Source organism: Mustelus asterias, chromosome 6 (assembly GCF_964213995.1).
Source record: "Mustelus asterias chromosome 6, sMusAst1.hap1.1, whole genome shotgun sequence".
Classification (NCBI taxonomy): domain Eukaryota; kingdom Metazoa; phylum Chordata; class Chondrichthyes; order Carcharhiniformes; family Triakidae; genus Mustelus; species Mustelus asterias.
This window is the reverse complement of record NC_135806.1, coordinates 23,617,361-23,632,367: the sequence shown is the minus strand read 5'-3', so window position 1 is coordinate 23,632,367 and position 15,007 is coordinate 23,617,361. Positions and strand designations below refer to the sequence as shown.

The following is a 15,007-nucleotide window of genomic DNA, read 5'->3' as shown; positions in this document are numbered from 1 at the left end:
AACCAACCTGGGCCCTCAAACCACCACATCACCCTTCCCCTGCTCCTGTCATCCCACCCCCTTTCCCCCAGAAACATCCGATCCTATTAATGTGCCTGGGCTGGCAACGGTTACGAGTCTTGGTTGAAGGCTGGAGGATGATGACGACTCGCTGTTGTGTTCACTGGGATCCTGCCCCTGGTGCAACTCAAGTCTGACTCCTACCTGTGCTCTGAATGCACGCTGCCACCCTGGCCCACAGAGCTGTAAGGGTTGGGGACACATGTTTTTTGGCCAAAGTGGGGGGGGGGGCGGGGGGGGGGGGGGACACTTGCACCAAGGGTCTGGTGGACATTGTGGAAGGTAGGGCAGGCACTCTGAAACATGGACTGAGTCTGCAAGGCTCAACAGACAGCACCTCTATGTTTGGGAGTCGGGAACACTGAGCGGTGGGGGAGGAATAGGAAGAGAATCAGAGACACATTAGTCACAGCATGATGTGCAATTAACATTTTATTGTGCTCTTAACATAAATGATTACCAAACCCTGACTAATGCTGACCTTCACCCGCGCCCTCTAGTGAACTACAACTTTCTAACTTTGTGCTGTTTACAGCTTCTTCTAGGTACTACCCCAGGGTGCACATCGGAGGTGGAGGTGTCCAGCTGTAATGCACACCCCGTTGCCTGTGATGCCCTTGGCAGGCGTCCCCTGGGTGGCCAGGACCTGGAGGGCCCTGTCTGATTTGCGAATGGCACTGTTTCAGTGCCACCCTGTTCATCCCGCTGGCCCTGAGATGCCCCGGTGTGAGGAAGGAGAGAATCAGAAGATCTCGGGATGTCCGGGATCTCCTGGGTGGAAGACCCCGGCATGGACTCAAGCCCTTCCTCCTCTTTTGGGGTGCCCAGAGTCCCTGGGGCACTCCATGAGATGCCAGGGTAGCTTGACTGAGCTCCAAAAGCTCTGGCGTCACCTGGCTCTGCCAGTCCTGGAGGCCTAGCTGCATCTGCCCCTTGATGTGTGATCTCTCAGCCCTGGCCCTCTGAGACTCGGCAAGCTCTGGAGCCCCTCCGCTACAGCATTCTGTGAGCAAGCCAGGCTCTGGAGCCCCTCAGCAGCTGCCCTCTGAGCCTGAGCTAAGTTGTCGAGGCTCACAGCCACGGCCTGCTGTGTCTCCAGAATGCCAGCGAGAGTCCCAGCCATGGCCAGCAGTGTCTCCCACATGCCTCCGACACCCATGGCTATCGAACGCTGTGCCTCCTGGATGCTGCAAACACACTCGCCCGTGGCCTGTTGTGTCTCCAGGCCTGGACCCTGTCACCCATGAGGACAGACCCCTGAGCCAGACTTTCCACTGCGGTCGCCACCCTTGCAGTGTTGGCCTGGGTCTCACGCTGTGTCGGCACCACCTCCTGCACCAGCACTCTGTTTGACTCCCCTAAACAGCCTTGCAGTCGCAGCATGGTTGCTGACAGCCCATCCACAACTCCCCGGGTTTCCTGATGCATCTCCACCAGTCTTGGGAGGAACAAACCCAGAGGCCCAGCAGCTGGCTTGGGGACAGCTGAATCCTGGCCTCCGGCAGACTCTGAGTGCCCGAGCCCTCGGATGTGACCGCCTGCACCCGATGTGCATCAATGTCTGTGATGTGCTCACCAGTTTGTGACCCAGAAGCTTCAACACTAAAGGTACCTACCATGGTGATCGTCTCTGTGTTGGTGGGTTGTGTGGTACGTGCCGGTGACGCTTTAGTGGTGCCGCCCTTGGAGGATTCCTCAGTGCCTCCCTCCGAGGTGTCATCCAGGGGGTCGTGGGCAGTTTGCTCCAGAGCAGCAGGGGCGGCGGCAACACCCGAAGGGCTGGGTTCCTCGGGGTCCAGAGATGTAAAAAAGAACACATGTTAGGGGGCAGGAGGCGAAACATTCCATGCAGCATCGCACTTACTTAGAGGAGGACCTAGGTTGAGAGTGCGCTTCTGCTCACTTGCATGCTGGATGCCGACCTGGCTGTTGGTGACCATTCGGGAAGGCCCATCACCTCCTGCCAATTCCATGGCATGCTCCTCCATGCTAGTCAGCTGCCGCAGGTCAGGCACACCACCACCAGTCTGTGTCGTTTCCCGTGCGTTGTGGATGTTCTTTGCCTGTGGGAACATAAGGTGGATAGCAAGTATTAACATATTGCAGTGCATGGTGCGCAATGCGTGCCTGTGTCTCGGGCGTTGTGCTGGCAGTTTCGGGGAAAGCAGTCACCACTGAAGGGTGTGCATTGAGGGGTGAGGGGAAGGGGTTAGATTCTGTTCCTGGGAGAAGGATCACTTGTTGTATGTCCTTCAGGTGTCTAAGCAGGGTTGGAGATGCGTGCCAAGCATTTGCTCGGTTCCACCCTTGCTGCTTGCAGAAGGTCCTACATTGTTTTGCGACACTGCCTGCACGGTGTCAGGCTTCTGGCATTTACCGCTTCTACCACCTCCTCCCACAATGCCGTGGCAGATGCACCCCTTGGGTGAGGGCCCTGGCTGGGGAACAGACGATCGCGCCGCCTCTCCTCCATGGCATCTAGCAGCTGCTCCTGGTTGGCCTCTGAAAGTCTGAGTGAAGGTTTGCGCGCACACAGCCAGTATGTCCATTCCTGCAGCTTATATACAGCTCTGGCTTATTAGGGGAGTGCAGGTGCAGTGCGTGCGGCCAGTCAAGGACCCGTTGGCAACAAATACTTGTGAGAGATTTTGAAGGCTGCATTTTGAAGTCCAGTTTCTCCCTCCAAATCTCTTGATCACCTTGATTTGAATCCTCTTGCATCACAGGTTTTGTTGGCTTTGTCCATGTACAGTCATGCAACATCCCTCAGGATGCTGATTGGCTGCCATTCAATAGGCTGCTGTGTCCAGGGGGGGTGCAATACCCAAGGCTCCCATTCAAGAGAGGGAATGATCACAAGCTGGGGTTGTGCATGTCAGCACAACGCTAGTTCTCTGCAGGGCAACAGTGAGGACAGCATGTTCAAGGGATGGAGGGATTGGGTACCCACATTATCTGGATCAATGGGAGCATGAGCGAGCGGCCATGTCTGTGTGTGGGTGGAGACGGGGGGGCTATCAATGAGGCCAGCGATGTCTGTGGGGGGGTTTTGGGGGGGGGGGGAGGTGTGTGGACCAGTAATGAGGCCAGTGATGTCTGTGTGGGGGGGTTGTGGGTGCCAGCAATGAGGCCAGCGATGTCTGTGGCGGGATTGTGGGGGCCAGTAATGTCTGTGGGGGGGTTGTGGGGGCCAGCGATGAGGCAGCGATGTCTGTGGGGGTTGGATGGCAGTGATCTGAATGCTGGGTGGTCTTTTCAGCGATCTCCCAACAATGTGCGCGTGCGCAGGTTCCCGCTCATCCTGCTGATTTCAGGCTCTTTGGTGCGAATTGGCCCCACCCGCCCCCAGGTTTTTAATGAGATTCATGATTGTGACCTCTGCAGTGCACAGAGTGGGGAGATTCGAGTGAGAAGCTGAACTGAGAAAACAGTTGTGATCTAGAACAGTTTTCCCACCAATTCAGCGCTTTTGGGAGAATCACGGCCATTGCTTCTATCACCAGAAACTGCCTGGAAGGAATTAAACTCATAAAGGTTAAGGACCCTGGGCACTTTGACCATCAAAGGCAATACTGTCCTTGCTTGACGTTGAAGTTGTAGTCATGGTTAAGATTGATATAATTCAGTCTCTGAACACATTTGTGAAGTGGAGATGTCTCATGCATAGGTCCATGCTATAGTTCAGGTAAGAGAATTGTTCCCTATCTTGATAGATATGGTCTCCTTCTGATTTTGTTCTGGGCTGTCTATTTTCATTCGCCCAGTCATGCTCAATTCCCAGAAGCACCTACGTCAGGAAGCAACATTTTTCAGCACAAACTGTGAAATTGCCAGAAAAGTACTTCAGTAGCAGACCACAAACAAGTGACCATTCAAACCTTAACCTTAAATATAGAGAAGCTGCAAAAAAAATATACTTGTCCTCAAAGTTGGAAGGAACAATCTAAAATTGAACATGTAAGTATCCCATGATCTTTTTAAATAGCACTAGTTAGGTTTTATGGGGCCAGGGAACTTTGAACTTCATTCTCTTTGGATTGGCCGCGAACGGCGGCGATGTGGGCAGAAAATCACGCGAGCCTCAGAAAATGAGAAATTTACTGGTGAGGTCTCATTTTCCAAATTTCCCGGTCCCTCACTGGTGATGAAATGAGGGCAGGAACCTCATTTCTGTACATCCTGAATTGGCGGGGAAGCCCGCTAACCATATTACCCGCATCTGCCCGCCTGTGGAATACCCCCTTCCCACAACCAGTTCCTTTTTTTTATATTGGAGTTCAGGGTGCCCTTTCAATATCTGGATTCCTGGCTGCTGGCTTTTTCTGACCCTGCCTCGCCAGCGTGACAGTGTCAGCCGCACCTCCAGGATTTTTGTTTCAAAGTGGGAAAAGTCGGCAATGCTGCGGGGAGCTGCACACCGCTTTTCTCGCCCGAGACAACACTTTGAAAGAAAATGGGAAATTCGGCGGATTGTGTTCAGCTGTGCGAGGTTTAGACTGGGATTGGCTGGAATGTACAGTTGAAAAGCACTGGTGTCAAATCAGTGTTCCACATTGCAACATAATCTACCTACTCCGCACATTGCCACTGATTGTTATGAGCACGTGCAAACTCCTTCACCAAGGTGGCACGTGTACATTCCCCGTCAGTAGTGTCAGCATCTCAGACCCTATTTTCGAGTCTTACTTGCTTGTGTAGCACTTTAAGAAAAGTCCAATTTCTTCCTCCAAATCTCCTGATCACCTTGATTTGAATCCTCTTGCATCACAGGTTTTGTTGGCTTTATCCATGTACAGTCAGTCCGCTCCAAAAGAATACCTGTAGAATCATTTCCTTACATTGCATCCCATGTAGGCACAACATGCCCTAAATCGCTATCTGGAACATTGCTCATGCTATCCTGAATATAATCTCATTAGCGTTTTTTATTCTCTAGTTCCTCTGTTCTTCTTTCACAGCTGTACATTTGTCCCAAACATCAATATTTTGTTCGATCACATTGCTGGGGAATACTCTTTTCGAAGGATGAAAATGTACCAGCTTTACCTTCAGGGAAACTTTTCAATTATTAAAAAATACTCATGACCTGGGACTGCTAATGTTCTAGACCTAACAACAACAGTGGTGTAAAGTTACAGACCTGTGATTTTATGAGTGCCAGTTACCATCTGTTTCTCACCTGAAATCACTGTGATGGCAGTTTCTTGTAAGCACTATGGTGTTCTTGGTGTCCATAAAATTAATTCAATTTGTTGTTGCTAGCAGATGGAAAAAGGATTCATGTTCATATTCCGTCTTTCACACGTTCAGGATGTCCCAAGCACTTAGAAGCCAATGAATAACTTTTGAATTGTAGTCACTATTATAAGCAAATACAACAGCCAAGCTGCACACAAGGTCCCACATAGCAATTTAATGATGACTGGTTAATTTGTTTTTGTAAAAGTACAAATATTAGCCAAAGAACAAATAGAACTTCCCTGTTCCTCGCTAGATAGCGGCACTGTAGCTTTTAAATAAATAGCGTTCACCATCACTTCAATTTGAAGGTCTTGTTTGCGGTGCAGTGGGTAGCCTCTAGGTTACACCATAAGACACAGTAGCAGAATTAGGCCATTCGGCCCATCGAGTCTGCTTCACCATTCAATCATGGATGATAAGTTTCTCAGTCCTGTTCTCCCGCTTTTTCCCTGTAACCTATGATCCCCTTACCAATCAGGAACCTATCTATCTCTGTCTTAAATATACTCAATGACCTGGCCTCCACTGTCTACTGAGGCAATGAATTCCATAGATTCACCACCCTCTGGCTGAAGAAATTCCTCCTCATCTCGGTTCTAAAGAGTTGCCCCTTTACTTTGAGGCTGTGCCCATAGATCCTAGTCTCTCCTACTAATGGAAACATCTTCCCCATATCCACTCTATCAATGCCTTTCAATATTCTGTAAGTTTCAATGAGATCCCTCCTCATCCTCCTAAACTCTATCGAGTACAGATCCAGAGTCTTCAGACGCTCCTCATGTCATTTGTTCGAGTCCCACCCTTGGACTTGATGGCCAAGGAAGGTGCGTTCATAACCCATCCAACAGGTTGCGGTAAGTATCAACCTGCAAAATCCTTCCAAGACGCGGGAGAGACTCCTGATCAGCCATGCTTGTTCCGAAGTGGCATCCCTCAAAAAGCCTCTGATGACAGGATTAGTGACCTGTTCCAGGAAAAACCTCGCTATGGAAGCAGATGAAAGTCTGCATCGTGCACCACTAGGTGCGCAAAGAGAAACAAACAATAGCTTCAATTTAAGAAGAGGTGAAGGAAGACACTTATTGCCCATTCCTAATTAACCTTGATAAGGTGGTGATACTTCTCCTTGATTAAGGTGCTCTCATATTGGTGTTGGGGAGAGAGCTCTCGGGGCAGAATTTTATGGTTTGCTGTGGGCAGGTTTGTAAGCGTGGGGGCCAGTAAAGGTTTGTGGGTACCTCCCTGCTGCTTACGCACCTGGCCCTAACCTAGCCTTGACCTAATGGGTGGCGGGTGAGGCCTTGCTTGGCTTGCTGCCCTCGCATCAATTAAGGTCCTAAAGTGGCCAAATAGAACTCTGTGCTCTTCGCCTTCATGGGCTGGGTGCAATCCCAGCAGTGGCCACCACTCCTTTGTGTACATCTGAATCAGTGATAGGGTTTTGGTTTAATGCAGGCTTGTCTAACCTTTTCACTGAGGGGACCACATTTGGATATTTTTCTCAATGGGGCCAATGAGGAAATTTCAGAAAGATAACATTTGGCCTAACAGTAAACTGAATCTCAAAATAGTTGAAGTGTTAAGGAAACAATTTCCAAGCAAATGTAAAGCAATGTCAGGACATGAATTTGATAAGTTGAAAAAGAATAATTAATAAAGATGACCAGGTGAGAGGATCAGCGTGTGTGTGTGTGTCCAGCTCACTCAGTCTCAGATGCTCAATCACTCACCCTTGCCCACTGTGAGTATGTGTTGATGTGCTGAGAGTGAGAAACCTGAGACTGGTATTAAACCACACTGTCTCCTCCACCACACATCAACACATACACACACTGCCTCCCTCCCCCCGCCAACGCACACACACACTGCCTCCCTCCCCCCGCCAACACACACACATAGACAAATACACTCACTAGGGCATCCTGTCTTCCCCCTGGCCTTGCCAGGCCCACCACAAAAAAGTCCCTATCAGTCTTGCTGCAAAAAGGACTTTCCCGGGCCTATCTGAGGCCTCCTGGGCACACATAGGACACCTGAGCTCCGTTCTATGTCCACCAGCCTCCACCCCTGCCTCAGAGTAAATTAAATTGGAGGCCACCAGATGCCTCCTAGGTCTGGCTCAGCCATATCCAATCATCGGTTCAGTCCCCACTGGTCTGTTGCCGCTTCCCTGAGCTACCCACGCTGCATCTGATAATTCAAACTTACCTGCCAACTGACTGTCTTTGGCTCGATCAATCGCAGGCTGGCTCCTCCTTGCATTGCATGCTGATTGGGTCACTAGAGAGCCTATCAACAGCCAAAAACATGGAGAAATCAAGTCACTGATTGAATGATCAGACTTGCAATTCCCTTAAAGCTGTAATCTTATACAAATGATCTAAGCTATCTTTATTTGAAGGTGAAGAATTTGAGCTCAAATATTCTCCTCTGTTCAATATGGCACTCAGAGACCTGGAGATCCCATATTCCTTAAAGTTGACCCATCCTTAAACAATCAGATGTTTAAATCTTACAGCAGGCTGCAATTATTCTTATCCAGGCCCATGGAGGGGAGACACTGATGTGGCAAAATCACTGGACTAATAATCTAGATGCCCAGGAAAATCCTCTGGGCAGCCAGTGGAATTTAAGTTCAATTAGTGAAGTCTGGAATTGAAAGCTAGTCTCAATAATGGGGACCATGAAACCATAATCGATTGTTGCAAAAACCCATCTGGTTCACTAATGTCCCTTCAGGGAAGGAAATCTGCCATCCTTACCTGGTCTGGCCTACATGTGACTCCAGATCTACGTGAGTGTCATTGACTCTTAACTGCTCCATGAAATGGCCTAGCAAGCCACTCAGTTCAAGGGGAAGTAGGGATGGGTAACAAATGTTGGCATTGCCAGTGACACAAACATCCCAAGAAACAATACATTTTAAAATCTTTATATATCTATAAAGTGCAGAAATCATAGACGGAATTCTCCGATCTCGTCCATTCCCGCTCCACTGCCAGCGAGAATTGAGAATTTGGCACTCAGCCAAAACTCCATTCACTGCAGTGGCACTGAAGTAACTGAGTCGCGGGCAAGGTTGCAGTTTTCAGCGAGTGAGTCTCATGCGAACACTTGGATTATTTCAAAGCCCACAACTTGAAACAACACTGCAGATGATTGAATTGATCAGAGGTCACTTTGTGGTATAGCCCCTCAGGTCTCCAGATTCTTTGCCATCTGCTGCACACCTGTACCTTTTAAAGACGTCTCACAATAAAATGAGAAAAAAAAATGGAGACGGTGACAATGCGAACGGGCAAAACATCTGTGTAGCCTGCAAGAATTGTGCATGAGCCACTAATACAAGATACATTTCATTAAATGCCACAGCAATGCAATTTCTTCATTACAAATGAGATCTGCAAAGCAACCATGCTCAAATTACCTATGATATTTTCATTCTCAACTCTTACAATACTATCTATTGTTAGATTACATTGTGCTCCTGCTTTATTGGAACCAATAGGAAGGGCACTTACTGTATCCATTTTTTGATGTGTTACTGTTGTCGACACAGCACAGTCCTTTTGTGTTTGTGCTTTGTTTCAGTCAATACCAAACCCACTGCTCTTTTGTCATGCTCTTTACAAACATGTGGATATTGGATCTTATGGACTGTAAGATCATACTTTGTGAAATGGTCACAAAACCTGACTTGATGGCTGCAACTTAAATTTGACTATGGACATTTAAACCGTGAACAGTATTCAATTCTATAGCCAACATTGAGTTAAACGTGGACCTGAACAATGGCTTTCTTTGCAGGCACCGGTGGAGCTAAAACATTTCAATGTTTAAGGATGAACCAGCATTTGAGGAATATGGGATCTCAAGACTGCTGGTCTCCAAGTGTCAGATTGAACAAAGAGAATACTTGAGCTCAAGTTGGGGCAGAGATAAAGAGTAAATGAACATTGTCAACTGCTATTGTGTCACGTTGGTCTGGACCCCAGAACTGTTAACCCTGCAGTCATGTGACTGAAACTAATTTCATGGAATCATAGAATCCTACAGTGTGGAAGGAGGTCATTTGGCTCATTATGTCTGCACCGACTCTCTGACAGAGCATCTTACCCAGGTCCTACCCCTGTAACCCCATGTATTTACCCCACTAATCCTCCTACACATTTTGGGACACTAAAGAGCAATTTAGCATGGCCAATCTACCACCCTGCAATCTTTAGACTGTGGGAGGAAACCGGAGCACCCAGAGGAACAGCAGACTCAACACATACAGTCACCCAAGGCCGGAATTGTACCCAGGTCCCTGGTACTGTAAGGCAGCAGTGCCAACCACTGTGCCATCATGCCACCTAAAGCAATGGCACCCAATGTAGGGCTACAATTTACTACTTCTAGGAATTGCAATTTAGAATATCCTTAACAGAGCAAATTAACAGCAGAGAAACATCAAAAACAGTTGAACCATCACAGCTGAAAATCTTCTAAGGTAGCCAAAGTACTGTCGTTGTTCCAGCTATTTGTTCCAGCTTCCAAGTTCACCTGAGTACAAATCTCCTGGCTATTTGTCTCGAAGAAGTTTCACAGCTTCAGAGAATACTTTGCTTCTAAAAGGATTTACTCCCACTGAAGCATCAACTCAACCAAGAAGACAACAGGCCTGCATCGACAGACTGAGTTATAAATTCCATTTCTTTGATTCAAGCTTTAACTTCATCTGTATCTAATCTTTTGCACATGTGATAGTGTGGGATGAGATGAGTGATTGAGACGAGCCTTTATTGTCAAAATCACAAATAGTCTGCTGCTGAAATTTATTTTAAATTATTAGAAAAAAAAAATCACACTTAGCGTAAGGAAATACACACACCTTACACACAAACATCCTGATTATGGACTGGAAGAGACCACACAAATTCTGGCTGTAACACTTTCAAATGATTCCTTGGGTAGCTATTGGCTAAATGCATGTTTTGTTTCTGACAGATAGCTGGGAATCTGGTAGTCTTCTTGGACTGTGCATCTTAGTCAGTCACATCGAGTACTGTAGTGAGTAGCTAATTTTGTCAATTTTCTTTCACTTTCCCTACTGCACCAGATCTTTATGGAAAAGCGAAAGGGACTAAATTGCATTCATCCATTCCCCAACATCCTTCAGAAGGGTTTCCAGTGATCAGGTATTAAATTTGACTATTCTCTTTGAAATCATATTTTACAGCAAATTTAATCAGTTAACATCCATGCTTACCATCCCACTGATAACTCAACTGTGGCAATTAACTGATGTAATTAGCATGTTGAGTCTAACGTTTAATACAGAGTAGCTGCGCATTTGCTGATGTTGACCTTTCCCTGTCCATAGACACAGGTGTCCACGAAAAGCACATTTTTCAGAGTCATTAAACACCAAACATGATATATTTTAAAAACTAAAATATTATTTATTTTTACTGACACATTTAATTTCGAGTGGAGATTGAGAGCTTGTGCTTGCAAAATGGTTTATGCATTTCTTGGGAGTGCCTTGGGCTTCTCAGTTCAAACAGATAAGTTATGTCTCCTGTACAGGCACATGAATGCGACACCAAGACTTTCTGAAACACCTTCAAAGGTAAATCAATAAACTTAGTGTAAATACAGGCAATTGATTTATTGTTTTGGCAATCAAGGTTTGATTTTAATTGAGCTCATATTCTGTCATCTGGTTACATTTTGGGACATAATAAAGACCTTGCCATCTGTCAAAAATCTGTAATACATTGAAGTGGCATGATGGCACAGTGGTTAGCACTGCTGGCTCACAGCGCCAGGGACTCAGGTTCAAATCCGGCCTTGGGTGACTGTGTGTGTGGAGTCTGCATGTTCTTCCCGTGTCTGAGTGGGTTTCCTCCCACAGTCCAAAGATGTGCACATTAGGTTGATTGGTCATGCTAAATTGACCATTAGTATCAAGGGAGATTAGCAAGGTAAATATGTGGGGTTACAGGGATAAGGCCTGGATGGGATTGTTGTCGGTGCAGGCTCAATGGCCTCCTATAGTTTTTAAAACCTTGAAATAAGAGTTTCTCCTTTGGGGCAACTGGGAAACTGCATTCAAAATCCACTTGAAATTTTGTTAGTTAGATTACAAGTTTCTGCTAAAATTCATTGGCGTAATTATAAACATTAAACCTTCCACGGACCAGCACAATTGTGCAGTTTAACAGAAAGGAATTGCTTATTCATTACAGCCCAAGGCAAACTATTTCTCCATGTATTTAACAGCAGTAACCTAGTGCAGTTTTATCAGTCCAGCGGAAAATGAGTTCATTTCTGGTTACAGTAAGAGAATTAAATATGCCATGTGAGGAGCCTGATTTAAAATCACTCAACATGACTATTAAAACTGAAGCATTTAAGTTTCATTGACTTTGTAACCAGTCAGTTTAATATTTTGTGAAGACTTTTCAAATGTGCAAAGTGAATAAGACTAATTTGGAGAGCCTCCTCCAATCAGTGCAATTGGTGGAACCTCAGAGGGATTCTTTGGCCTCGTTTGCCCCAAGTCCGGAAAATCCTGCCCGAGGTCAATGGACCTTTGCATGGTCTGCACCCCCCACCTGCTACGATTCCCGTGGTGGGTGGGACGGGAAAATACCGCCCATAATTTCAAGCTGGAAAGGGTGAATCCTGATTTGGGCACATTGAATCTTGAACTAATTCAAAAGATGAAGAGGAATGCGAACATAAGTGGATTGGGGTGTAACTCATTTATGTTTAAAATACCCTGATCTTTTGTGCTGGTTTAACCAATTCCACCCAGATTGCATTGAAAATTTTCTCTGAGGTTTCAAAATACACTTGACAGTGTTGCAAGCACTGAATTTATCAAGGTACTAAAATCTTAATGCAAAAAAGTTTGACCTTGGGTAGTGCCGGCTGTAAAATGGGTGATAGCAGATCAGCCACCTGTTATATATTGTTCCCGAAGGGGGAGTTGTATAACGGGACGCTAAACAATAACTTTATATATCTGTCAGTAAATATAAACAAATATCTTCTTGGCTCCACATAATTTATCCAAAACAATAATATCCATCATCAGAGTCATCTTTGGTTTCCTTATTGATAGATTCGCTGTTAAGTGCATCAGTCGTCACACATCCGTCGGAGAAAGGATCAAAGTCTGAGGGTGTGCAGTGACCTGGCAAGTCATCCGCCAGTGTGTCCAGGTAACTTCCTACTGATATTGCGTCAAATCCATCACTGCCATCTTGCAAGCTGTTCCAGCTGCCCCGGAGTGAAGTGCTCTGGCTTTCCACCAAGCTGTACAGACTACTTGCCAGGCTGCTTCCCCTGCTGGCCAAGGTGCCTTTCTCCTCCATCATCCACTTGATAGACTCAATACCTTCATTGATAGACAACAACTGATGCATCAACTTGACATCGATTGCCCTGAGACGAGCCTGAGGTAGAGAATGACAAATAAATTAGTCCGTTACATGAGCTTGATTTAAAGGTATATACAGCATATAGCTTGACGTTCCTCCTAGCTAAAGTTAAGGTTTTATGCAATAATTTTCACATGACATTTTCAACTTTCAAATGTTTATGTTTGACCTTTGTTTTGTATTTTTGGCATGATTTCCACTCAATGCTGTGCAACCCTGTGGAAACAGGGGTGACTTCAAACAATAATGCAATGCATGTTATTCATGGGATCTGACAGGATTTATTTTCCCATAGGCCATAATGAGTGCTACCATTTTTCCATCCACTCCCTCTTTCAGGAATCACTCCACTGAAAAATGTTTAAAAGAACAAAGAAAAGTACAGCACAGTTTATTTATTAGTTTCAGAAGTAGGCTTACATTAACACTGCAATGAAGTTTCTGTGAAAATCCCCCAGCCACCACACTCCGGCACCTGTTCAGGTACACTGAGGGAGAATTTAGCATGACCAATGCACCTAACCAGCACATCTTTCGGACTGTGGGAGGAAACCAGAGCACTCGGAGGAAACCCATGCAAATGTAGGGAGAATGGATAGATTCCGCACAGACAGTTACCCAAGGTGGGAACCGAACCCACGTCCCTGGCACTATGAGGTAGCAATGCTAACCATTGTGCCACCATGCCGTCCATATTACATCTAACATAAATCCGCCACACTCCGGCGCCTATTCGTGTACACTGAGGGAGAATTTTGCATGGCCAATGCTCCTAACCATCATGTCTTTTGGACTGTGGGAGGAAACCGGAGCACCGGAGGAAACCCACACAGCCATGGGGAGAATGTGCAGACTCCACACAGACAGTGAACCAAGCCGGGAATCGAACTCAGGTCCCTGGCGCTGTGAGGCAGCAGTGCTAACCACTGTGCCGCCATTCATCTGCTAAAAGACACAAATTAAATTTGAATCTAACATCTGCTTATTTGTTAAATAAAATATATTGGGCTAAAATCTCAAGCCTCCTGCCTGCTGGAGATGGAGCAATAGCACCTTAAAACTTGTGAGCAATGACATGTCCTCCACCACTGTCAATGTCACTGAGCTTGTAACATTGTTCCCTTGGGGCTTCCATAATGAAGCTGCAGCAATCTCTTTTAATCTGCCACAAGGGCTATTTAAGATGTTAATCAATGTACAAAAGATCCTAACAGTGTTTTTGTATTGAATTGACTGGAGTGTGCTTCACTGGTGCCCTTACTGACATAATACCTTGTGACTACAATACTGAATTATTGTACTGTGCTGCTAGTGTTGCCAATTGATCTATACTGATCATGTGAGCTATTGCACAATCCGACCACTGGCAAGAAAGACGTGCTGGTTAGATGCATTGGCCTTGCTAAATTCTCCCTCAGTGTACCCGAACAAGCGCTGGAGTGTGGTGACTAGGGAATTTTCACAGTAACTTCATTGCAGTGTTAATGTAAGCCTACTTGTGACACTAATAAATAAACTTTAAAAACTTATTGTTTGTTGTTCATCAAATACAGTAAGAGTTTTAACAATACCAGGTTAAAGTCCAACAGGTTTATTTGGTAGCAAATGCTATGTGCTTTTTTAAGCTACCAAATAAACCTGTTGGACTTTAACCTGGTGTTGTTAAAACTCTTACTGTGTTTACCTCAGTCCAACGCCGGCATCTCCACATCATGTTCATCAAATATACAGCGTATACTCAAAACTGGGCATTCAAGATGTGCCGTGGGCTATCAGCAGCAGGAACATTGCATTTTACCACAATCTGTGACCTTATGACCAGCATATCCCTCACTCATTACCACCAAGGTTATTACCATTAATCTAGGGGCAATGAGGGAAGTAGCAGCAGGGGTAACCAAAAATGACGTGGCAACCTGATGAAGATACAGCACAGGAAAGGATGCTTGCCAAACAGCTGAAGTTGCAAGCTGTAGTCAGAGTTGAGTAATTACACAACAAATGGATCAGATCAAAGCTTTAAAGTCCTATCACTTCAGTTTCAATGGTGGTGGACAAATAGGAATAGGAGCTGGAGTGGGCCATTTGATCCTTTGAGTCTGCTTCAACATTCAAGAACATGATGGTTGATCTTTTACCTCAACTTCACTTTCCTATTGTCCCCATATCCCTTAATTTCCTTCATAGCCAAACATTCTATCGGCCTCTGTCTTGGATATGTTTACTAAGTGAGGAAGCACGGTGGCATAGTAGTTAGCATTGCTGCCTCACAG

The 15,007-nt window shown here is 45.9% G+C and overlaps 1 protein-coding gene across 1 annotated transcript in view; it reads right to left on the bottom strand.

The window, feature by feature from the left end:
- Positions 1 to 10,087: 10,087 nt before the first annotated feature.
- LOC144495273 (leucine rich adaptor protein 1-like) overlaps positions 10,088 to 15,007 on the bottom strand; it is a 30,550-nt gene continuing 25,630 nt past the window's right edge. Inside the window, exon 2 of the mRNA XM_078215343.1 lies at positions 10,088 to 12,749. Coding sequence (XP_078071469.1) covers positions 12,360 to 12,749 — 390 coding nt within the window. The 3' untranslated portion in view covers positions 10,088 to 12,359. The remainder of the gene's footprint in view (positions 12,750 to 15,007) is intronic.